The sequence below is a fragment of the Thunnus thynnus genome, chromosome 11, assembly GCF_963924715.1.
Source record: "Thunnus thynnus chromosome 11, fThuThy2.1, whole genome shotgun sequence".
In the NCBI taxonomy this organism is placed as follows: domain Eukaryota; kingdom Metazoa; phylum Chordata; class Actinopteri; order Scombriformes; family Scombridae; genus Thunnus; species Thunnus thynnus.
Genome location: NC_089527.1, coordinates 24,895,864 through 24,922,912, shown reverse-complemented (window position 1 = coordinate 24,922,912; position 27,049 = coordinate 24,895,864). Strand labels below are relative to the sequence as shown.

The 27,049-nt window shown below is 38.8% G+C and overlaps 2 protein-coding genes across 6 annotated transcripts in view; one reads left to right on the top strand and one right to left on the bottom strand.

Annotated features, from left to right (window-relative positions):
• fgf14 (fibroblast growth factor 14) overlaps nucleotides 1–2,138 on the top strand; it is a 133,423-nt gene extending 131,285 nt beyond the window's left edge. For all 4 annotated transcript variants that reach the window (XM_067604067.1, XM_067604063.1, XM_067604065.1 and 1 more), the window contains exon 5: nucleotides 324–2,138. In XM_067604067.1, coding sequence (XP_067460168.1) covers nucleotides 324–466 — 143 coding nt within the window. In that variant the 3' untranslated portion in view covers nucleotides 467–2,138. The remainder of the gene's footprint in view (nucleotides 1–323) is intronic.
• A 1,771-nt stretch (nucleotides 2,139–3,909) lies between these two features.
• Nucleotides 3,910–27,049, bottom strand: part of itgbl1 (integrin, beta-like 1) — a 46,780-nt gene continuing 23,640 nt past the window's right edge. For both annotated transcript variants that reach the window (XM_067604061.1, XM_067604062.1), the window contains 4 exons: nucleotides 17,425–17,541; nucleotides 10,689–10,835; nucleotides 7,350–7,463; nucleotides 3,910–4,739 (listed from right to left, as the gene is read on the bottom strand). In XM_067604061.1, coding sequence (XP_067460162.1) covers nucleotides 4,651–4,739; nucleotides 7,350–7,463; nucleotides 10,689–10,835; nucleotides 17,425–17,541 — 467 coding nt within the window. In that variant the 3' untranslated portion in view covers nucleotides 3,910–4,650. The remainder of the gene's footprint in view (nucleotides 4,740–7,349; nucleotides 7,464–10,688; nucleotides 10,836–17,424; nucleotides 17,542–27,049) is intronic.

Below are 27,049 nucleotides of genomic sequence, written 5' to 3'. Positions count from 1 at the left end.
GCTGTTTGTCAAAAACCCCGTGCTTAGATTTACAATCAGCCCTGACAGGAAAAGAAAGATGGTAGTATGAAGACTGTGGCTGAAAAATGTATCAGCTTTTTTTCCATCTGTAAATTGCAGGATATCTTCAGTGGAGGTTTTGAGGGATTTTGTCTGTATATGAACTTTTGAATAAAGGAAGCAACATCAAGTATTGTTAAGGGGAAAGATGCTGCATGATTACTTTCAGACAGGTGAAGTCAAACGTACAGGAAAGAAGCTCTTGCTAACATTTTTTTTATACTTGTCTCTCTGCTTTATTTTCTTGTTTTCTGCTCCTGCAGTTGCCATGTACAGAGAGCCATCGTTGCATGATGTTGGAGAGACAGTACCCAAGGCGGCAGTACCTCCCAGTAAAAGCACAAGTGAGCCAGCAGTGATGAACGGAGGTAAACCCGTCAGCAAGCCCGACAAGCCCACCACATAGCCACACCTGACCAGTGCCCAGTGTGTGTGTGTGTGTGTGTGGAAGGGGGGGGAACGTGACGGAGGCAGGGCTTTTCCCCACAAGACTCCCGACCCTCTTTCTTCTGTGGATCAGATCCAGGCAAACCTCCCTCCCTTTCTTCTCTTGCTCGTCCTCTTCTTTCTCCGCCTTGTCCTCCCTTTCTCCAGCGGTCTCAACATGGGTGGATGGATTCTGAGGCGGCTGAGTTTCTCCAGCACAGGAGGGAAGAGGACCTCTGATCATGGAATGCCTTTAGATTCCTCTGAAACTGTGAGAATTCATGTGAATAACACGTGTTTCACAACCACCACACTCGTGGTACTTTGCTTGCTGACGGTTCATCCAAGAAACCCCCCCTCCCCCTCTATAATGCCCTGTTGCAGAATGAGTCTGTGTACCTTCAGATCTATTTTCTATACCACAGTTCACCAGCTATGTTCTGGGATAGAGACTGTATAGATAGAGTAAATATTTGGACTGTCGTCCTCTATTTTTTACGAGTATGTTCCCCTCTCCCTCTCTTTCTATCTCTAGTCACACACTTTTCTCTTTGTCAAGTAACCTAGAAAAGATAAAAACATTTTGCAAGGGAGTTGTGTGATTTTCTAAGAAACACATTCACACAGATGTGGCAAAAACAAACATATATATATATATATAAAAAAAATTCAAATTTTCATCTTGCCTACGACATGCACACACACACATACAGACACACACACAAAGTTTGTGGGGAAAATCAGAGATGTTGCTTTTTACGGCCGATAAAAACACACTGGAGGCTGGCAGATAGCTCCTGCAATCACAGTTGATGAAGTGCTAATTACCGCCACTGCAATCAATGCGAGGAGCTCCCTACACACATACAAACACACACACACACACATTTATAAACAGATGTGCGTGTGGGTGGGAAAGCGCTGTAAGGAATGGTGTATACATATCACTATCTAAGTCCCACCAGCGGTTCAGTCCGCCTTCTCTGGTAAATAGAAACCTGAAGTCTATTTTTCTTTAATCTTATTTCAGAGCATGGGCTCTAGGAATATCTCTAGGCCTTGTAGGCCTTTGTCCCTTACTCGCTGACTTCTTTGGACTACGAGGCAAGGCTTGTGGCTTTGACCCAGATGGTCTATAACTGCAGCACTGGCAGCCATTTTATGGCAGCGTCTACTTAAAGCCAGAAAACAACATGGCTGAAAACCAGTAGGCGACATTTATACTGGCTGCATCCCTATTTGGTTCAGCAAACTAAAGCATGGGCAAGGTTAATATTGTGTTCTCTCTTCTTGCAGCAGTTATACAAGAGATGGCTTATATTGTAACATTTTCACTGTATAAAACTTAGGGAAAATGACTATTAAAAATCATAACTTTTTAAATGACTAGATATTATTATTATTATTATTATTATTATCATTATTATTATTATTATGATTATTATTACTATTATTATTATTATTATTATGATTATTATTATGAGAGGATTTGTCTCCTAGCTCAGCATGCAGAGTCCAGTACTGATCATCTTGGCCTATCACGTGCCTGTTTGGACCTTGATTCCCGGCATGCAAAAACAGGTTCCCAGTCCCCACTGGGCCAAAGGTGCCTCACCCACCCGATACATCCATGTAGAGGACACGTAGCATAATCCATCGAAAAATCACACTCAGATCTATTCATTCTGAAATGACCAAAGTCTTTTTTCATCCCAGAAGAACTGATTCTTCAAAAGAAAAAAAAGAAAAAAAGAAAAGAAAACAAATCTGATTTTCTCTCTGATTAAATCCATCGAAGCTTTCACTGTGATAGCATTTGTTCTGTCTGAAAGAATCAACCCTGCTCAGACCTTTGCGTGACCCCCCCAAAGGTCTTGACTTGATGTCATTTTGGAGAAGTTCGTATACCTTGAATTAATCACATGCATGTATTTTCTATGAAGAAAAAGGTGTATAGGAAAAGTTCTTCACTCTGTGTAAGCTGAAGAACACTGAAGCTTGGTTTGGGAGTTGAATGGGCATGTTGTAGGCTACGGCACACTCACAGCTACTCTGAAGGTAACCCACTGCACTTTCTGTTTGCATTTTCATCATGACTGTTAGCAGTTTATCAAAGTTCTATCTGATCTGATCAATCAGTTTATAGCGTTTGTCTTGCTTTAATGATTTTTCCTAATAGTTTTGTTAGATAAGATTTAGACTATTAAGTAGATTGTTGCTGCTGTATGCTGCTAAAACTGCAACTATATTAAGAAATTGATTTGGTGAATATAATTTTCTGAGTTTATTGGGATTACACATGACCATTATCGAAGCACATTAGTTAGCCTTCAATATTTTCTCTGTACAAAGCTGTTTATGCTATAACAAAAATGGCGTACTATACACACAGGAGCTGGAAACCACTGTTGTTGTATTTGGGGCTGATGTTCTGTCCCCATTACAGCCAATCACCCTCCACTCTTACAAACTCTACATGCTGGGCTGGCTGCTGCTCCAGCCCTGCAGTCCAGTTAACTGGCTCCTCCGAGGCTGACTTTATTTTTGTAAATGACCGGTGTGTAAATGTACATCTCTGTTTGGATCTCTGTAACCACCGTTTGTTTGGTTTTTTTTTTGGTTGTTTGTTTGTTTGTCTCCTCATTTCTCTTGTATACGGGTCGTGTGTGATGTCGTCTCCTGATCCCGACAGCTGTCACTTCTTTGCTTTTGCCCCCCCCCCCCCACCCTTCCCCACCTCTTCAGATGCGTTACAAGAATATTCTACCAAACTTAGTTTCTTTGTTACCTGTGCTTCTGTTCTCAACCTCTTCTTTTTGTACGTTGTCCCATCTGTTGCATGGGGAGAGGATGGCATTGATGAACTGCATGTAGTAGGCTATGTCTATCAAGAACTGTTGGTATGTACCGCTAATTTTACATACATATATGCAACGAGTTTGTCTACACTATACAGTTTGTGTTTGTTGTATACACATATACAACATATTGAATAAAATATTTATATAAAGGTGTACTGTAATGTCAGTAACATACTTAATGCAATATAGTGTGCAGTATATTATTGCACCTGTCATTTTGATAGGACAAAGAAAAACAGAGGGGTTGGCTAGTTTAAGCATGAAAAAGGCCAAAGTAGAATTTACATTAAATTTTCTTTGTGACTTCTTATCGGTCCTCTTTTCAAGTGGTGACTGAGCTCTTGTGTCAATGCAGCTCTCATCCCCTGATGCCACCTTTTGAAGTGACATGGACATCCAGCATGCCACAATTGAACTATGTATGCCCTCTCTTTGTTTCCTCCACTTACAATTTAACCTTATCACTAGTATGAGTTGAGTGAGAAATGTCCATCATGTACCTATAGTACAGTATGGGTTTTATGGCAGATTGTTTGGTTTGATTTCTGGTGGAGAAGAATAGGCACTATTGAAATGATTTATTTTCAAAAAATATATATACTGTATACCATTGCAAGTATGCCCACTGGAGTTATGTCATGTTATAACAAATTTGTAACCATGTATGATTAAGGTCTTCGCATTGTTTTCCATGCAAAATGTTGTGTCATGCGGCACATTTAATGTTTTATTATTAAAAAGAAATAAAAACCTCAAACAGTATGTCTGCTGCTAGCTTTCAAGTGAACTTTCAGTCCTATTTGGGAACAACAACAGCATTCTACATTCAGTTCAAAACAGACCTACATTATCCCCCGCAGTATCCCACGTATTCCAAAAATGTCACCTTAATAATACATGTTCTTCCTCTTCCAACATTTGGATTTATCATGTACCTGCATCCTATTATGTGTAGCCCTCTGCAATATGTAAGCATTCCTACGTTATGAAAAAAAAAAATACATATAGCTGTTTTGGAAACATATGAACGTTTACATTGTACTATGTTTTAAACAGATCATTATTTTTCACCTACAAAACCCAGTTTTATAAAGATCATTTGTAACCAGTACAATAAAAGAATGAACGTTGTTAGAGATATGCAGAATTACGTCCATGTTTAGTTTTGGCTTCTCTTTTTCTCTCCTCCTCCTGTGATTTTCAGGCTGTGGTGTTTTACCAGCCTGGTTGTGACCAATCGGTGGTACTCCTGGTCGCTCCGGGCAGCCAGGCCTCTGTCTCTAACACCAGTGTCCTGTTGCCCTCAGTACTCTGTTCCCACCCAGATTTCACAAGCGTTCCCCGTCCAGCCGTCCCAGCACTCACAGTTGCCGCAATTGCACAACCCATTCCCTGTGAGAAGATGTGAGAAGAAAAGCTGTGAATTAAAAGAGCTGTGCCATCATGCCTGACCTTTAACAAGGTTCCTCTTTTCACACCCTGCTTCCCTGGGTGCAGCTGTCTGGTGGGGGGGTGGAAGCTGACTACACTCCTCAGGACATTTTGTGGTTTTCCACTGCTATTACCCACACAGCAGTTGGCAAAAACTCTGGTTTGATTAAGAATGAAAAGCCTTTATACTTTAAATATCTACTACATTTTACCACACTGACATACAGTGTCTCAAAATCTGTTTGATTTTCCTTGAGTGATACTGAAATGAGGCAACAACTCATTGATTGCAGGGAGTGCGGGGTGGAAAAGCATTTGACTTCAGTACTCAAGACTGGAAGTCATGTCCCATCTCCAACAATCTTTCTCTAACCTGAACTAAGTAGTTTTGGTTGCCTCGACTTGGAAAAAAAAATCTGCTGACATGTGTTTGTCCTACTGATAGCGAAGCAAGATCAGCAACACCATCATCATCATATAGGACTCTTAAAATTTAGGTATGAGGTGGAGCATGAGTCTCACTGTCCTTCTGTAATACAGCTCAATAGACGTATCTACAGCAAAACATTGCTGTGGCAGAGGAGGGAAAAGGTGGTGATGGAGGTGATGAGGATAAAACAATGAAAGTAAGGTGAAAATCAGGCAGCATTAGAGATGAGTAAGTAGGGAAGGACTGAGCTGAAGGAGTCAACACATGATTTCACACAGAAATGGCTGAGCTGCTTGTTGATCTTCTGAATTCACGGTGCAGACTGGACAGACCTTCCTCTTGTTATTTTATATTCTTCTTATTGCCATATAAGTCCTTTTGAAAAGACCAGAACCAACAATGTCTTCCATCTCAATATTTTCCAGCTTCCCTGCCATGTTTGTGGAACTCATCCCTAAGCCCTTTTCTCCCTACTGAAGATTTACATCTTTTAGAACAGATGACAAATCCAACCAGGGATGTTGCGAATACCGTATATGGTATGTGTTTTATACACTACGTCCATAGTTTTATGATTTGAAAAGGCTTAGTCATTTCCTAGTTTTTAGTGTTATATAGTATAATGCACACCTGGTAGAGAGGTGTGTAAAGAAATTTAATCATGAAAGAAAAATAATCTCTGCACACTGTCAGTGCTGAGTTTATTAGGGAGACAATGTTTTGGTCATGAACCTTTGTCAGACATCCTGTAGCTTTTAGCAAATGTTACTGAAACAGGAGTAAATAGTGCATTTGTTGGAGATTATTTTCAGCTGTGGATTAATACACGTTTGATGTTCAAGCAAATATTTATGGCACCAGGACAGTGAACTCAAAATAAACTAGTGCCCGTGTTAATTGTAATGAAGGAACATGACATCCAGTTCTACAGTGTGGCTCATTGATATGTTTTTAACAGTTTTTGGACAACATTGAAGCTCTATGGCTCAAGTGAATAACATATATCAGGCTTTGGCCACACAGACAATATTTGTTTATAGGATGTTGATCCCGTTGAATGATTTGTAGGATCATTGTTGGTTTTGGTGTTTTCTTGGGACTTTACTGAATTTAAGAAAAATGCAAAGAGAGGCTCTGTGTTCAATTGTTCATGTTCTCCTGTGTGTAAATTTCAGTATTTATAGAAACAATACTTGGTTTAAATGGGAATTCACTCAAATCAAGTGACAATTATGTTATGGTATTCCTGATTCATAAACATTTCAAGTGATGGTACAGTAGTAGAAAACACTGGAACCTGTAGAGCAACTTCTACAAATTCATGAACATGCATAAGCACAATTATATATGTTGCATGGTGCCTAAATGCTGTAATTTATTTGTTTTTACACTTAACTCAGACATTTTTTTGTCTCTTTTCTGACATGGTCGCTGAAATCTTCATATTCAGTGTATGAAATTAACCAGCAAGCATTCCTAACACGCTAAATTTTCCACATCACTCATCACTTGTAGTGTAATGAGAATCTACAGCTTTGAAGGGTCCATGAAATCTCCGGATGCAGGGTGATTTATTGGCAAACTTAGTGGCCAGACAATTTTTTGTGTCATTTACATTTTTGGGTGCATCACTGCTACCAGGTGAAGAAAAGCTGTCCTTTTTTATCTGCATATTCCACATTCTGGAAATGCCTTTTAATGTAAAAGACCATTACATTATAATAATACTCATACATATGGTAATTTTCACATATATACTGCAGTCAGTAATATGGTAATCAGGACCATTTAATAGACTTTGCCATATATTTTCTTTGTTTTCTTCTCTTTTCCACAGTTTTTAAGCAACGTTTGACTGCATCTGGAACTGCAGACGCTCGTTTGAATGACATTAAGGCTGACATTTGGAGTCATGAAGTCATGATGAGAAACACCTCTGAACAGCTGTCCAGATTTTGACAAGCCCCGGGGCAAAAATAATTATAAACATGTTCTGGGATTTCCATTATCAGTGGGGTGAAGACAGCTCCTGTGGATAAGTGGCTATGTAAGGGAAATGTTTGCGTTTATGTGGGTGTATGTGAGGTTTCATTGAAAAACCTACAGATACAACAGCGTGCAGGAGTCCTGCCCTACTGTACCTGTGCAGATGAGGCTGTCATGTTTGTCACACTCTCGGTCATCACACTCACAGTACTCTCCAGACACCCACCAGTCTTGGGGAGAGCAGATACACTGGCCACAGTGACAGGAACCTGCAACACACACACACAAACACACATACTATTAATTAACATCACATTTTTCTCATATAAGCTGAGCAACATTTTGACATTATATATTTTCACATACCCCTTGCTGCTTGTGTTTTTTCAATAAATGCTATTTGTATCATTTCCTGTAAAATATTTATTTTACACAGAAGATTAATAGTGTTGGCCAGAGTGGATGGAAATCTTCCCTGAGGGAAACTTGCCACCGGGAAACCAATCCACTCACGCTTTAAATTTCTTCTCTTCCCCGCCAGAGTCTTATTCTTCTCTCTCTTTCAAGGGCAGGATAATAAGGTGTTAAGGATTGGTATAGAGGCAGTCTGGTGAGAAGGAAACAAATCTACCTCTGTCTGCTTCATTTTTTCTAAAGCTCACAACCAGAGGTCCAGCAACTATGTTTTCAATCTCTCCGGTTTTCTATAAAAATACACTGGGTTACAGGAACCCACTACGAAAGGTGGAGGCAGACAGAGGGAGACAGATGGAGTGAGGCGCAGGGGAAAAAGTGAAACAGATGAGAGAGGTGAGACAAAGAGAGGGGCTGAGGGGCCTGATGCATAAAACTCTGTAGATTCATGACTAAAACTGTGTGTACGCACAAATACAGAAATATGCATTGTTTTCGACAGATTTATTAAGCTGTGTGCATAGTTCTGCTCTATAAATCTCAATCAAGTGGGCTCACATGCAAGCGTCTCATTTCTACTCCCACAGTTAGCCATAAATGGATGAAGACATGCCCTTAATCAATTATTCTGTCTGATCCACTACTTGTTAAACCTGACAATAAAAAAAAAGAAGACCTCACACCTGTGGCTATTTATATCGTCTGTACCTTTAATTCATCACATGCACCTGTAAACCATCATCATTGATGATATCTCAGTCATCATTATTAAATGTCAGGAAGATGATTGATTAATTTATAGCGCTCATATTGAAACAGAATTTACAAAGTACTTCATAAGTGAGGATAAAATGTAATATTATGAAAATATGAATATAAAATATAAGATTCATCACCTTATCATGGTTTTCTGGCTATAGAAAAACATGTGTATCTGGTCTGAAGTGTCTACATTCCAATATATGTGTTTGAAACGGTGTATGCATGATTTTTGTGCTAATGCAGCGTTTATACATATTGGCTCTGGTGTCTGAAGATAGTGGAGCATAAAGAATGACACATCGTGCTCGGCTCTGCAGGGCAGGGACAGGGGGTTTCTGGGGATTCACTGCTACACAACAAAGAGGGAATCCTGTTGTGTGGTGTCATTTGACACCTAATGATACATACAATCTAGTAACAATGTGCAGTACTTCATTATAAATGTATAGGTTACAGCTGACAGTCAGCTAGGGCTGCAACTATCAATTAATTCTTATTATTGGATAACCCAATGATTATCTTCTTTATTAATCAATGAATCAAAAAGATATTCAATTAACAGTGATATGAAACACAAAGCAGCAGCAAATCCTCACATGTGAGACGTTGAAACCAGTGATTTTGTGTTCTTTCTGCATGGTACATGACTTACAGTACATGGTTAAGTGGTTATATTAGTCTTTTGTTGACTTTTCTGTCGATCAGCTAATCGGTTATATTTAATAATCATTTCGCTACAGGGAGCTATCTGAGTTTGTATTGCTTTACTTGAATATCATACAGTTTTCTGATAAGAGTTTTCTGAGGCTTATGCTCTGAAAAGGTGGAGGATATCTGGATTTTGTGTGAAGAAAAGATTTTGAACTGTGTATACATATATCTGGATAAAGATTACAACATGAAAGAAGCTAAAAGTATGTAAATCTTGTCCAGATTGTTACTTCAATCATTAGTCTGTGCAATAACAACACAATTGTGGCTTCAGGGTGGAAATGTGACATGAATCTTGTATCTGTTGTAAATCATTGCAATCAGTTAAATTACTTGGCACTTTAACATTAAGATAGCAGAAAGTATGACTGCGTATCAGAGACAGACTAAGATAAGGCCTAATCCTGCTATACAGAGATTTTGATTGAGCTATTTCATAAATTAGTGTATATAAGTGTAGCATCAAGACAAAAAAATGAGTTTTGTGGATCTTCATGTTAATTTCTCTGCCAATGAGGACTGTGTGATATAGTCAAAAGCTCCAGAACAAGCGAGTAAGTAGACCTTGAGTTGAGATTATGTTGTCAAATGCTTTTTGAACATGAATATTCAGCTGTTCATTAATGTAAAGGAGAAAAAGTTAAGATACTAACTCAAGTAATACCTGAGACCTGTTTGACAAGTATGAAGAGAACTTCTTACCTACAGAAAAGAAGCAGTATGAACCTAGTTTATCAGAAAGAACTTGATGATTCCTACTGGAGTAACATTACCTTGGTAAACAAAACACATGCTTGTTCAGTAAAAAAAATTACATGTATATAGCTTAAGGTGCTCTTGACATAACAGTGAAAGCAGATGTCAGTATGTAGTTACAAACATTTTTAGCAATATTCCAGCATGAAAATGAGACAAAATTTGTGGTGCAGAGTTTGTCAAGATGCTGAAAGAGATGAATTAAATTAGGGTTTTATTGTTTAGAGATTGCTAATTTTCTGTGATCCTCAGAGAGAAGCCAACTCATGACACGCTACAGAGAAATGATATAAAAATCATAAGGAGAAATTTAACTTCTCAAGAGACCATTTAAATAAAAACATAAAAAAATGCTTAAAAATTTCTGAGCTTCTGTAACAATAGTGTCTTGTTGATTGATTTCTATACTGCTGTTTTCTTTCTTTTACCTTTCTCTAACAAATGTCTGAAACATCATGACGAATCTGATTCTGAAAGCAGTAGCCTCTGATCTCGGTTCAAGCTGATTTGTCTCAATGGATCTGAAGGATCAACATCTTTTCAAAGAGTGACCTTTCTGCTTTAACATGTTCTGAGTGTCACAATTCACTTATGACATTTGGATGGATGATTTTGAAACCTGTAGTTTTATATTAGTTTTATATGCTGTTTCTATTTCATAATAAAACCTGGATTGGAGGTTTCAAAGGTTAAACTATTGGTAAATGTGTCCACATGTGTCCAATCTAGGTTCTTTGAAATAATATTCATGTATTTTCTGTGTGTATACTGTATATGTAAGTGTGTGTTAGCCAAAGAGTGACTTTTTTAACAAAACATTTCTAAAGCATTGATTTAAAAAGAATCCTCACCTTTTCCACTGCACATGACTCCATCAGATGTCTCACAAAGCTCCTTGCTCTGGGCGTCACTCATGTCACAAGACCTGGGGAACTGGCACAGCTTCCCGAACCAGCCCTCCTCGCAGATGCAACGTCCACATGAACAGTAACCGTGACCTGGCGGTGTAGGGCAGAAGGGCCTTCATTTAAAAGAGACAGAATATGGAGCATGGCCATGAGAAAATAGCACAAATAGAAGGTAAAAAGAAATAAAAAAAAGCCTCCACAAATAGAGTGAAAAGTCAAGAGATGGCAGTGGAGAGGAAAAAGATAGCAATAAAGCACATAAACACAGAAAGCTGACAGAGCAGACATTGAACCATGACACTAATAGGCAGTACAAGGAGACAGACACACAGAAAGACGAGAGAGACGCAGCAGGCTTATTGTATTTTCCCTGGGGACATGAAAGGAACTGTCATCACTGGTCTTGTCCTGTCCTTAATAAATCTCCAGTGCTTCAGAGAGAGATGAAAAACAAAGAAAGGCAATGGCAGACAAACACTGACACAAACACACACACACACACACACACACACACACACACACACACACACACACACACACACACACACACACACATTCACTTAGGCCCTCCTTCATCTCCAACAGGACCTTTAGATCACTCACAACGCGCTCACTTCAGTATAAATCACATGGTGTCGATGCAGTTGCATCATTGATTGATTCCTTTATGTTCACATCTGGTTACAGATGCCAGGTTGAAAAGGTGATAATGAGCGGAGCATTTTGTCCATCATTTTCCATCATTGTAAATCCATACTGTGCTGCAGGAAATTGTTTGATGCCAGGGTGTATTGATTCAATCAAACAGCTGTTCGTTTCAATTTTGATTCTTTCATCTGAGATTTTACGCCTCTTAAAGGGGAGATATCATGCACATTTCCAGGTCTATATTTTAAATCGGGGGAATATCTTTGCATGATTTACAGTTTAAAAAACTTATTTATCATATACTGACCCTTTACACAGCCCCTCGGTTCAGCCTTTGTCTGAAACAGGCTGTTTTAGCTCCTGTCTCTTTAAGGCCCTGCTCCCAATGAGCCTACTCTGTTCTGATTGGTTAGCTGCGTCATGGCTGACTTCCTGTAGTATGTGAAATCATGTAGGATTTCACTACTTTTTCTTGTTTTTTACTTGAAATGTCAACTTCTCAAATACATCCGTACATGTTTGAGCCAGAATACGATCCAAAATATAAGAGTGGACAACACATGAAAAAAAACGTTGCAGCAAACATGAACAGACAGCCGTTTATAAGCATGCGCGACAAGCTGATGTCAGCTCGTTGGTAAGGAAGAAAAAAACATCACAAACGAAGCATTAAGAGCAGGTTGAAGCCTGGGCTTTTGACTTGCAGGGAGCATTTCTACATAAGTTAACCTCAAGTTTTGGAACTTTGACCATGTTTAGCATAGATATCCAACATCATAACAGTATATAAATAACAGAAAATCTCAAAAAGCATATGTTCCCTTTAAAGTTACACATTCAGCCCAAGACCCAAATATTGCAAATATAACTTAACAACAACTAATCAGATTTTTTTGTCAGATAGATGCAGCTTTATGTTGATGATCAAGATGCATCAATGCTTTTTAAACCCTTTAGTTTGATACTAATGAATAATGAGGAAATTTGTTGTTGATGTTACACCACCTGTACTTGCTATATAAATATATAATTATATAAACTTAAAAGCCATCAATTGTTCTCCAGCTATAGAAAAGGCATCAATATTGTCTGTCCTCTCTCTCTTGATCTCTATCACACGTTGCTTCGTGATGCTGTCAGAGTTTCTATCAGTCAGAGGTAGAGGTGGGGGATGTGTGTGGTGGAAGTGGGAGGTTATAAATGAAAGTTAGTTAGTGTCTGTCTCACAGTTGGAGTGGAGTGGCAGCCATGGCAGACCATGCATGGCTGCCTCAATCAGCCAGCCTGGGAGAGCAGTTAATTGCTTTGGAGGAACGCGAACCTAGCCCTTATTCAATTAGTCTGCACCTGCCTTTCACAGAGCATGCATTGTGCTAGAGCTTTTAGAGATGGACCTCGAAGGGACGGGGTGGTGGTGAATATGGTATTTAACCCAGCAAAGATCTTTACTGTATGCAGAGGAGTCTGTCAAAGGTTAAGAGTTCATTACTAGAGAGAAAGGATGGAGCTGAGGGAGTAATCTGAGGAAGACAACCTGGTGAGGGTGAGGGAAGGATCTAAGCTCCCCTTTATGCATATGCTGTTACTGCGGTGCAAAAATCTTCATATTATCAAGTCTTGAACATTTCAAGTTCCCAAAACAAATTAACCAGTTTCAAGAATTTACTAGAAATTAGCGTCTGCATTTTATAACAAGAAACAGCAAGACTGTTGCACAAGGACTAAGAAAAGTTGAATTTTATTTTGGAAAATACAAGTTGAAATGTGTTCAATACACTAGCAGATATTTCACTTCACAAGAAAATACAACTTTAAGAACTCAATTAGTGACAAAACATACTTGATAAGATTGAGACTTTTGCAGTGTCTCCCAGCTCAAGACTTTTACAGTTAAAATTATGCATTTCTAAACCACATACGTCATAACAGGCTGTCAAGGCTTCTCCCATTTTAAATGTTGAAAATTGAGCTTTCTAAGGATACAAGCTGTGAATCCCAGCCTTCAGCATCTCAACTCCAATCCCTGTGCACTGAACAATTATTTGAGGAAGGACTCAGGCAATCCTTCCCAACTTTTCAAGTGAGAGTTTCCCACTGGTAGTAAACTTGGAAATGAATGATGTAAAGAGAAAATGAACAGTGCCAAAACACAACATTAGTTATAGTCTCTAGGAGCCTCTGGGAGGTTGGACTGTCTCATTTGGGGAAGAGGGCCAGTGTCAGCCTAGACCCACATCCTTCAAAGAATCCAGCCTGTGAATTGGGCGGCACCAACAGCACCCATTTACTCGTCAGTGCCAGCTAGGCATAGTGGTCAGTCATCAGTATAGACGGTTATAGATGGTTAATACTGAAGGATTTAATTTAAGTTTGTCATTTATTATTTGCCTTTTTACATTTCCCCTCTCTGTTGTCTGCATTGAGGCCCAAAAACCCAGGAGCTTTTGGGCTGTTTGGGAAATTTCTTCCCATCCCCTACCCATGAAGCTACTTTTTGTTTGATCCACTCACAGCTTCTCAAAACACCTAATAACTTCCACAGGCCTCTGAGTATACACACGTAAACAGCCTGACAGCATGTATGTGTGTGTTTGTTTGCGTGTGTAACTGTGTTTGGTGCTCAGACAGGCTCTCTCCCCAGAAGCCTTAAGAATTGTCTCTGGATGGTCCAGCACACAATGAGTCCCAGTAATCCATTCACATAAATACTGCATCCCCCATTAAAGGAGACATTTACCCTCAGATGGTGCAATGCACCACTGACACAGAATAGCACAGCCTACCAAATCAACATTAAAAAGCATCTCTTAGAGCAAAGAATTTGCACACACACACACATCTGTATAGCTGTCAACTTTGGGAAAAAAAAACAGTTTGAAGCATTTACATGTGTCCAAAATGGTTTCAGAGTGAGACAGGAGTTTAACAAAGAGCCTTCCATGCTTGATGCATGTCTGGAGGAAAAGCTCTTCTCTTTTATAAGAGAGGTAAGGGAAAATCTGCTCTCCGTTTGTTCACACCTTGAGAGCTGGAAACCTGTCCGTGTGTCATGTTGTATCACTTTTGCAGTGCTGTAAGTGTAGCAAAGGCAAAAAAAAGGAGACATCAAACCTGCTTATGTATCTAGAACATACCGTAGACCAGATTTACCTCTGCACCTGTTTTACAGCAAATATGACACATTCTGCCCCAAAATGGTGTATTTATCAAATACACACCGGGCTGGAGACTCTCTCCTCATTGCATATGCATTTGTATTGAAGGGAGGATCACGCAATTTATAGGAGGCATGTTAACAGAGGTTGATTATACTAACGTCACACAGTTAGTTTTGCCGAAAAAATTCACCACCTCAGGACTGAGTTACTCCAGCTAATAGTAAATCCTTCACTAAGTTTGTCTTTCTTAAGTTCTTAGTAACTACTTAGCCTAATAGTTTCAGACTAGTGATTTACTAAATCAGGTTTCAACGTTAAAACTTAAGAAATGTCTTATCTAGTTAATATTTAAGTAATGTGAAACAACCAACTATGTAAACAGGAAGTCACTGTAGCATCATAAACTGTAGCATAACTTCCAAATATAACAGTGTTAAGGACCAAAAATAGAATAAACTTAACTGCCAGTCCTTTGTAATGTAGTTATTACTTTGTATTATCTATATCTACATACCTGGAGAAATATGTGTGTTTTAGAATTAGTATTAGTCATGCAATTCACAGTGAGAGGTAAATATCCAATTATGCTAAGCTAACCAGTGATTATTTTGCCATTTAGGCTAATGTTACTGGCGTGACGTTTTGTAATTTAAGGTATACTATGAATGTAATGTAAAATATCAGGTCAGATATGTTGACCATATTCCATATTACCTCATTTACTCTAAACAGGGCATACATTAGCAAGCTAACGTTAGCTTTGTCAGTTGGTTCATTCAGCTAGCTTATGCAACGGTTACACCTGACAGTAGGTGTAAATATTTAGTAACAACTAATCTCTACGTAATAACTAGTTTGTGGGGTGCATCCAGTTTTAATTAAGTAACTTAGTAAATGCTTACATTTTAGCTAGGCTAAGCTTGAACTTATAAACTGGTGCAACCAACCCCTGAAGACCAGGTGTATACATAAACCAATTCTTATAAACAAAAATTGGGCAACTGGACTATTAATGAACACACTATTGTATTATTGTACACTGTGTCAAGGGGAAGTTTTGAGTAGTGTGTGTTCATTAAACAATTTGAACTCGACCATCCATGTACTGTAAAATCCCACCAGTTTAAACTACGTCTTATAAAAGACATTTAAGTGTGTGTTTGGATGCATCCATATTAACACCATCTCCCCCTGCTCTGCTCTGAACCGCTGCTGCTGACCTGCTGCTCTCTCTCTCCCTCTCTTTCTCTACCAGTTGTGGTGCCTAGCATATATTTTGTGTGTCTTTGAATTATCATATTATGTCACCTCATCTCCTTTTCATTTCCCCTGAAGGTGTTTATTGCCTCCTAATGTATTAATAATTAGATACAGGCTGAGGAGTATAATATCTCATTGTTTAATGAGAAATATTTTTAGTAATAACCTAATAGTTTTTCTGATAAACAATACTATGACAAACAGAAAAGGCTTAGGTGCTTTTTTGTTTGAGTGTTCAATCAAATAAGGGAATGTTTCCCATGAAAGCCCTTATATTGTGAATCATATATGGCTAAATAAGTAACACATTTTGTCTATTTTTAACTCACAACCATTGGTTTTGCTGGAAAAGAATATAACCTTCCTCATATTATTTTCTGCTTTTCTTTAGGAGCAACTGGTAATTGCAGATTTCTTTCATCTGAATTCCTCTCTTCTCTCTGTCTCTCTCTGACAGCAGCAGCAGCTACAACTTGAAATATCAATTTCAATTTGGCCTCTAATGTTTTAGTGCGATCTCTCCATTACAGTGGTTGTGCCTAAATGGCTCAAATTAAGAGCACCCGCTTCCCAAGACCTCAAACAGAGGCTTCAAAGGCTTGGAGCAATTTCTCTCAAATTCAGCTCAAGGGTTTAGAGGGTTGTGCCTGTGGATATCAAAGAGAGCAGATCGGATCACACTGTATTGATCTTCAAATTCAGCATCTGCTCCTTGCATAATTTCAAAATGGGTGAGTGTGTGCACATGCTGTACAAAATGTGTGTAAATCGTATAGATCAGTAGATATAAATATGTTGTGTCTGCAAGGGAGTAATGAACTAGGTGTATTTGCCATTTCTGAAAGTGTTTTCCTCATTGTAAATATGTAAATTTGATAAATTTGCTTATGCCAATGTTCGTCAACATAGAAACATGTGTCATCGGGAGTCTCAGCAGTGGTACCCGAAACAATTAGAAAACATCAGAACAGCTGCCAACAACATGTCATCAGAGCAGCACTGTACTCTGACAGAAACAAACAGAATAATGGTTTGACACAAAGCTAAAAGTGCAGTGTGTAGAATTTAGTGGAACGGACTTGGTAGAAATGTAATATAATGTTCATAACTATGCTTTGATTAGTGTATAATCTCCTGAAAATAAGGATCGTGTTTTCGTTAGCTTAGAATGAGCCTTTTATATCTATATAGGATTATTTTTCCCCTTTTGGAGAAACAATCTGCACATGACTCGTACCACAGGTCTGGAGCACCTGTGAATTTCATTTTTACCTGAGAAAATTCTAAGCACAAAAAAAATGGTGAATGAGTTGTCTTAAATCACTTTTGCATTCTACTTAAAACAAATCTGTTCGTACAAGTGGTTCTTGCATGAGGCCCATTGTCTATGCAAAAAATATTCAGTTCTGAAAGGAAAACTTCTGAAAGTACTTTACGCCTGCAGTAACACCTCCCACTTGTCTACTCTATACAGCTTGAAAAGCAATGTTAAAACATAGACTTTCCATCTGTTTATTTCCATGTTCTGTTCATTCCCTCTGTTCTTTACGCAACTTGCACTTCCCTTAATGGGCACAAAGATATGTTGCGTGTGTGTGTGTGTGCGCTCTCACCTCCACAGACCTCTCCACCGATGTCCTCGCACTGACGGTCGTCACACTCACAGTTTTTGCCATGAACCCGACTATCCCCAGGTGGGTGGCAAGAACACTGTCCACACTGGCACTGACCTACAAAGACAGAGACATTTTTTTTCCACATCCGAGCAGTGTTTGATTGCTGTTAAGTAAAAATAGTATGGCTTTACTGAAGTGCGTCACACCATCCTGACTTTTTACTCAGTTAAACTGTAATTCGGGAGACTCTTTTGCATACATACAGTAGATGTGTGCGATGGCTGATTTTAAAGTAGACTTAATCTGCCTGACAACGTTCCCTCCAGGCTCACAGGGAAATCTTATATGTAAATCACTCACTCTAATAAACAACCACATGGGCTACACACCCACATGTACACACACCTCAAGATGTTGCTATCCCACTTCAATCAGCGAGCTGCCAGTGAAGAAGGCCACAGGGGAACTTACTGAGTGAGCATGCTGGCTAATGGTGAAGCTCATTAGAAAAACATCACCTATTCTAAACTACCCTTGGAAGTGTGCAGGCTTAGAGGGAGAAATGTCTTCTAATACACCACTCATTTCACTTTTCCGTTGTTGGATTAAGCCTACCTTTAGAAATTAAACCTTTCAATCATTATGATGGAGGCACCACCTCCCTTAGGAGGAACAAATATTATTAAACTAATTGTCTTATATCTGAAATTTGAGTTCTTTTCGATACATTGACCTCTGTCTCCTGCTTCAAAGAACATAAACAGACAACTTCTTGCTGATAAAATGAAGAGATTTATTAATAGCTAAATGTCTAAAGAATACATAATGAAGAAAATAATCAAGCAAATGAATAAAAGAGATTTAAATGGTGGGATGAATGGGTCACTGAGTTGACAATAGTGATGGAAATACTAGTAAGTAAGTGATTTGCAGTTATAAAAGTACAGAGGGATGCTAGGGGGAGGATCAACTTCTCTAAGAGATAATTTTGATTCGACATCAATTCATAATCACAGAAACCCGTGGGTCATGCCTGCTTTGCTTAAGAGTTTCAGTGCAGAGATGAGACCATCTCAGCAGGACTGGGGTTGTTGCAGTGCTGAGTCACCAGCGAGGAGCAAGCCAGTCTGCCTGCTCAGTGAGGGCCAGCATAATGGGGAAGTCCCCTAAGGCTTCTTTTTATCAGTTCCTAAGGTTTTGGGCGCGGGCAAGACTCTTCCCACCAAAACCCCTGATGAATATTATTTCTTTTGTTCTCAGTGGAAAAATGTTATGTGGCTAAGATGGCAGCTTGTCCTTTGTGACTAAAATGGCGGCTCATATTTCCTGATTCTAGTGAATTACCTTTTGAGTTTTACGTGCAAAAATCACATACTTCAAACACTATGGTCCAAATAATTGTGATTTCAAACATAACATTGTATAGAGATTATGTAAAACAAGTGTATATCAATACCTCTTGTTTCAGTCTAAATTCAACATGACATTCCTGACTACTTTAACTGTTAAGATGATTTCTGATACTGCTAAAAGATTAACAAAATTAGACAACCCTCAGTTGATTATGCAATGAAAATTAAAAGAAAAATTGTAGTTTTACACACAATATACTAACATGCTAATACAATTGTCCTGAGACAATATACTTTAGAGTGCATGATTTATACAGTATTTCATGCATATTTCAGTGTTGTAAGATTTAGCTATCCACAGCTAATAGATGGTTTTACCTCTGGATTTTAGTAACCCATCCATTGCTTATCGTACAGGTATCAAAGTTAGACCATTCTTTAGGAAAACATTTGCTGATCAACATTATCTAGCTCACATAATGATTAGACAACTTAATTCACATTAATTCAGACTTGGCTAAAACAGGGAATATACCAATGTCAAGTGACTCAAGAATGAACACAGATAAGCGAACCCAGAGTGAGTCTCTGACCATGTTAATGTGGCGTTCTCTTGACTTGCGTTCAACAGATTCAGTGACCCAAGGGTCATTTAAGTGTTTCCATGTCCAGTTGTTAATTTAGTTATCTTGTCAGCCATGGTCTCTCAGGTCTAGCTAGCCTCCATTCTGTCACCCCCACTGGGAAAGGTGAAAAGGCCAGTCCGAAAGTCTGGAAAACCACTCACCTCCTTCTTAGGGATTAAAGAAAGGTTGTGTTCAGAAAAATTCAAAAGCAAACAAGGCCTACACTGTCAATACTCAAACCTGCTTTTTGTAACCTTTTGCTCTTAATAACTTACTTATAGTAACTGAGCCAAATGTTTCTTTAATAATGCAATAGTAACAATGTTACTGAAGGGTGAAATGTCATCCAGTTCATCCTAAGAATGCAGAGAGCATTTTTATTACTATCTTAAATAGAGCTTAAAGTCCTCCTTCACTCAAAAGTATATATATTTTTCTTGTTCCTACAGTTGGATGTTTGATCTTCACTGTGCAGAAAGACGTATGTGCAGAGTTTGACACTAGAAGGCTGTTTTCACATTCATCTGCTGAAAGTGGAAATTTTCTCTGTGATCACCAAAAATCAGATTTTTAGAGGTTAGGGTCTATGAGTACGATTTGTAACACACACCTAGTTGTAACGCAATCCTGGTCCAATATTCAACTTACACAAGTGTGATGTGGAAACTTGAAGCCTCCAGTGCACAAACACTGATAATGGACTTGACAGTGAAGTATGAGACATCTTGTGTCCAGCAGATAAACTTCTAAAAGGAAATATATTTGCATATTTTGGAATTTTTAATGAGGGAGGAGTAGATGCCATGGATTTGAAGTGATACTTTACCATATCAAACACACTTTATTGTTTGAAGCAGAGTATTTCTGTATGTCTTAATACATGTCTGGAGGGGATCTTTAAGAACAACAGTGCATAATATGAGGCATTACCATGACATGTGCATTCGTCTTGTATACTCTATGCTTTACTGATAAAGGAGAAAGACACATGCAGTTAGTCATCTTTTAATGTTCCTATTCACTGATGCTGCATATAAATGACACCCAGAAAGGCCACAAACAGGTAAGCTGCCCACCATGGTAAAATAATTGCTCTGTGAAGACAGATGGTTAAAACACAGATTTCTGAGTGCCTTTCTTTCTCTTTTCTCATGTTTTTATTGAGCTAGTAATGTCCTTTTTGCACATCATTATTCACTCTGAGTGTTTTCCCTGTTTGTATACCCACAGGGTACATTTTGTATTTAGTGCCAGTAAATAACACCTAAAACATAGCTATAATGTGTATGCGCCTGCCTTTATCTTTTGATGACTCACTGAGTGGAATTAGAGGGCAATAAACGGTGCAGAACATGAATTTACAAGAAAGCCATTCGATTGACAGTGTTATCTAATGAGTTGCCAATGTCACATCGCTGTCACTTCTTATGGCCACACACACACACACACACACACACACACACACACACACACACACACACACACACACAGTCTAGCAACCTCTCTTCCTGCTTCACATATAATATACCACCGTCTGCTCTGGGACTCAGTTACCCTAGCAACCAGTGATGTCATAACACCCCTGCCTAATCGATTATTTCTGTGGTCGTCAAACCGTCTACACCAATGTGTACGTGTGTTGATGTTTAATTTGTCATCCTGTCTAAGGTGAACAGCACCTTAATGACAATGTCAAATCAGTAGACACCTGCCAGAGACAATTTTGGCTCAATTTTCGTGTCAATGGGCACAAATGCATGTTCAAACTCAGGGCAGTTGAGGGTGTGACAAATACATTTTTTTGCAATTTTAGTGAGCAGAGGCACAAGCTCAGTCATGGTGCAGCACAAAATACACAAAAAAGGGCTAGAGCAGGGTGAATACATCGTTAAATAGATTAATACTTAACCCGCAAATGGTAGGGTAGGCTTTAATAATGGTCAATCAAGTCAGCTCCACATATTCCTTTTAAAGACCAGTCTGGAGGATTTAGTGGCATCTAGCGGTGAGGTTGCAAATTGCAACCAACTGAATGCCCTCACCCTTCCCTTCTAAGCGTGTAGGAGAACCTACCTTGGCTGCGAAACTTAAGAAAAACATGAAAGGCCCCCTCTAAAGCCAGTGTCTGGTTCGTCCATTCTGGGCTACTGTAGAAACATGGCAGTACAACATGGCGGCCTCCGTGGAAGGGGACCTGCTCCCTTTGTAGATATGTAGAGCTCATTCTAAGGTAATGAAAACACGATTCTTATTTTCATGGGATTATACACTGATTAAAACATATTTATGAATATTGAATTGAATATTGTATTAAATTTCTGCCAAGTCCGCTCCGCTAGATGCCACTAAATTCTACACACTGCACCTTTAAAAGCAGGAGTCAACTTTTTAAGGGGCAGGAAGGAGAGTCCAAGGCACCTTCATCAAAGAAAAAACTGCTCTTTTCTGGGATGGCTAGAGTTCCAAGGCAGCCCCCTAAAAATTAATATATAGCACTCAGGTATGTTCAAGGTCAGATTATGTCTATTCTAAAATTAAAGAAGAAGAAGAAGAAATAAAAGAAACACTAAAATTCCACACACTGTTTTTTTTATCATGAGAATGATATCTGGGCAGATGAATTTATTGATAAGGTTTCATTTATTCACTCCTACACTTGTAATGATTTGCTATGCATAAACCTGAATCCTGTGTGGATTCAGCTTGGAGGTTATGCTGAAAAGTGCAGTAGTTTGTGTACTTAATATTTTACAGGTAGATGTTATATCCAAGGTTTTAATTCAAGTATCCATCCAGTTTAAATCGTGTAAAGTTTAGCAGGACTTCAAATTCAAATTAAAGACTGCAGATATGGACTTATAGTAATCAACTTAAAGGAAACGCCCTCATACATTCTGGTTGTAGATCAACCATTAATGTAACATGTTGCAAGGACACAGTACTGTAAATTAGTGTTTTGATGTGCATTTAAATGTGAACTTGCAAATCAAAGGGCAAGTTGCAAAATTCAACAAAAATAAAAGATTCATGTGATTTTGGTCAAATGACTCTGTGTGTGACTCTCCCAAATAGACTGTGTCATACTTGTCATCTTTGCAGTGAAGTGCTCTGACCCAGTGGAAATGCTTGCCTATTTTCGTGCTGAAATTAATACCAAAATTGAGCTGCACTGGCTGGTCTGCATAAACAAAACCACAGCTGTGATCCACCTTGGCTGCAAAGCAAACAAAAAGGCAAAATGCACAAAAAAATTGCTCTCGTATCCATGTTACATTTGCACTTCTGCCATCTTGCCTAGATACTAGTAAAACCCTTTGACTAAAAATGAAAGAAAACCATTTGGGCTAGAGTGTAAAATCTACATACTGTATATTCACTGGTATCCACTGCACTATTTAAAACACAAGGGGGTTTAGGGGAAAACTACTCCAAGAGACTCATCATGAATAGGCACTTTGGCAGCCTTGTAATTTCCAAACGCTTGCTTTCTCTTTTGACTTGATTTATTTTCACTTTTGTGACTGCTGCAATGACTCCAACATCACGACAAATTTAATAAATCCAGTGTAATGATTTCCCCCTCTGAGATTTGTCTCATCCTGTGCTGTGAATGAAAGCCCCTCCAAACATCAGTATCAAGATGAATTAAGTATATGATAGTCATTTGAAACACATACAGTAAAGTGCACAGTATAAGTAGGCTGCAGTAATCAATCCATTTAGATGCATCGGCGAGCAATGCTCACACAATTCATTGCTACAGAGACAGTGGTTGCACCACAGCAAACTGTTTTTCTTAAAGTGGCACGTCACCAATTTTGCACATCACTATCAGTTAATATGTCAGAGTCAATACTGCTCAACCTTCCAAAACAGCTGTTCAATGTTTTTTGTGGCTCCAGAGGGAGCTTTTCAAAATCATAAGGTTTATCTTCCTACAATGCAATTGAGTTGAAGTGTAGGATCAAGTGTTTTTGGAGACCCAGACCCAGTAGGATTTTTTTTTTTTTTTTTTTTTACAATACTAACTTCTAATCCTGTGTCCCTGTGTTCATTATTCTGCTATCTTTCATGCCAAATATATGTCAAACAAAACATTTATGGAGTATTTATATATCAAAATCCCTCTCTTTTCTCTTCCTGTAAAACATAACAATAGTTTTGATGACTCATCCTGCAATCAGTGGCATACACATGAATGTATCCAATCAAATGTGATTTGGGGCAATCATGCCTGCCCACACTTAACCATTACGTTGTGGGTCATAGTAGCTAGCAAAGCAGTATCATAGTAAGTGATGTGTGTTTGGATATTAGTTGGCTAAAATAGGCAGGTGTGGGAGGAAGCAAACTGTCCCACAGCTGTGTATTTCTCTACAGTTGAGAATACTTACTGTACATACTTGCTAAGCCTAGCCCACTTTTGAGAAATCCAATCAAATCTCGAGGATCTCAGGAAAATATGTCACACTGGAAGCTAAAGACTCTCTAACTGCCATTCCTCTGGGCCTTTAACCCACATGTGGGAGTAAAAGTGACCTTTTTTTAATCTGTTTCTCTCTTTCAAGTTTATGGTAGTACAACAATAAATCACTGGACTGCCTCATAAATGATAGGTAGTGGAGTATAGTAATGCAAAAGGTATGTGCTATAAAATATTAACAATCACACACAGTTAATGTCTAGAACAGGCCACACTTCAGAAGGCAGAGAAAGGAATCCCAAGAATCAGCAAAAAAGATGATGAAAGCAGGTGTTTCCTTAAGGAAATACCCCAGTAAAAAGAATGTGCTCTCCACAAGCTTCGTGCCTCCACCTCTGAGGAAGAAAAGCTCTGAAGCTGCTGTTTCAAATTTCAAGGCTTTTCCGCTCAAGCTGCCATCTGTACCAGCCGCATTCATCCATGCCTAAGTGATTTTCTACGTCTGTCTCCTTCAGTTTCTCTCTCTCTCTCTCCTTCTCTCTCTCTCTCTTACTCTCCCACCCTGCTTCCTGTCTCCCTTCATTGTGTTTCTCACAGACTTCTGCTGTCTTTGCTTTTTCATTTCACATCTTGCCATCCATCGAAGCCGGTGCAATTTCAATGAACTCTGTCACAATCATTTGTTTCCAACCATTATGATCTCCTTCCAAACACTAAACAAAAAAGGCATCCTTGTGAAAAGGGACTTAAGTAATAAAAACACAAATGCACACACACACACACACACACACAGGCACGCACCATCATAAACACTCAACTACACATGCATACACAGTCACAGTCACGGTCACAGTTGCCCTTTATTATGACCCTGACAGTTTCCCTCTGTCTATCTGAGCAGAATGTGGGAATAGTACTGTACGTTCAGACAGTAATGGCTAATTAGGAGGAGCATGAGAAGCAGACAGTGTGAATTTATGACATGATGAGACTGCTTTCAACATGTTATGGACATAAATTACTGGCCTCAGCAGACATCTGAAATTCTGATACTCTGGCGTAGTGCTTCACATGGAGAATCCTAATCAGGATCTCTTAATTTAGTTGTATGCACAGTAAAATATTTATTCAACAATTTGCCAAGTGGTGTAAATGTACATTTTTAACAATTAATGGACTGGGATGGCTGGAAAAAAAATCCTATTTTTAAAAGAAAGAATCTATGGTTGTTCTTTAGCACAGGGTAATTTAAAGTTCCATTTTGTTGCAGCAATTGGAGATAATTTAAAGGTACTGCTGGAGGTATTAAAGCTAATTAACTCCCCCAGCAGAAGTTAATCTTTGCTGTTTCATTATGTGAGGGGGAGCGCCATGCCTGCTCAACCCTGTTGTTATGGAATTGGTTTGAGGCCGTCAAAAGCAAAGTCTGCTCTGGAGCAGACATAATATGTAATACATTGTTGATGTATTCAAAGGACAACAAATTGGTTCTATTTGCAGAGTGCACTTAGTCAAGGCAAAGAATTCATATATAATGGTTATGTGAGCTTCATTTAACATATTGCTGTCATTGTTCCATTGCTGACCCACTGTGTTGTTGATATTGACGTAGTTGTCTCCATGGTAGCAGCCCTGCCCCATGTGGTTTCAGGTTCCTGATCTAATAGGCAACTTCCCCAGCCATGGTTATAAGGGACATATGGCCACTATACTGTAATAACATACAATAGGCTGCAATCCACATATCCTCTCTTTTCATTTGGAGCACTGCAGCAGCTGAAAGGCTATGGAGTCCCCAGTGACTTCCCCCACAGTCAAATGAAACAGAAAATCAATGCTTAACATTAACTCCTGATAAATCCGCAGAGCCCTGAGACCAAGCAGGTTATGTTCCTTCTTGTAGCGCCCACCGCCGACCACATTATTAAGTTGACTCACTGTGAGACCAACAGAATACAGCAGACTTTACTATACTTTTTCTAATTGTCCTCCCATCCTTAAGTACAGGGATGCTGCTTGGTATTAGCCTATAAAACTACTCCGTACAGCACTGTAAAGCTGATTGATGAAGGCTACTGTATCAGTGTGAAATACAGGAAGAAGAGACTTCTAAGTGTGCACTGCAGAGCTACTGCACAATTTATCATATTAAAAAATGACCACAGCATACTTTGGAACAATGCAAGTTGTCAGTCAGTGACAACTTGCATTGTTCAGTGACCAATGTGCATTGTTAACTCTGTGGGCACAGTACAATATCTATCCAGTAAAGCCATAATTTTGGCTTGGTTTATGAACCCTTACAACACCTGATTTTCAGTCTGTAAAATGGCAGTTTCTGGAAACATTAAATTCTTCCTAAACCATCAAATAAATTGGTTTCTGAGTAACAACTATGCTTGATTTGATCTTTAATGTCTAATTTTATTTAATTTATTTAACTTTATTTAATGCCGTCTTAGATGCTTTGCACCTGTATTCCCTATCCACATGAAGGTCGAACATCTATATCAACAAAGTCACATGTGACCTATCCTGGGCAACAGATGCTAGATATATCCACGGAATGTTCTCCATCTTCTTATGATCTTTAAAACAGGTCATAACTCAACATGAACAATAACTCAGTGAATATGTGTTATATTCTTGGTATTGGCTTTACACAGTATTCTGTCCTCCAAAGACAACAAACAACTTGGGGCTTGATGTCCCCTCTTAAACTTACGTTCTTTCATCTGCTTCTTTTTTGGAGTGCAATTTCCCCAACTTCCATTGAGGCCAGATACGCATGCCATATGTCTGTATTACTGTGATTTCACCTTACCCAATTAGTTTTGTGCTAAATCAGTTCAATACAATATATTGTACACGTGGCCAGTGGCATTTTCGTCCACTGCCTGGAACAATTAATCAACACAGCTTTGCAAAAGGGGAGTAATTTGTTTCTCCCTTTGTTGGCTGAAAAGCTTTAGGATGTGTACTTTTGTATTTCTCTGTAATCTTAATTAATGGTTTGTGCATCAATTAATGTAGCAGTTGGGCAGTTAATGTTCTGACTGTATGTTTTGGCCTCACTTTACTAATAATGTTAATTTTGTGGGTGTTTCACTCCTGCGCAGGACCTTAAGTGTTTTTTGTCTTTAATAAACAGAAATAATGGAAACAATGTTGTTAATATTTCATGTTTCGTCATTTACCATTTTTTTGTGGTGCTTCTGGTT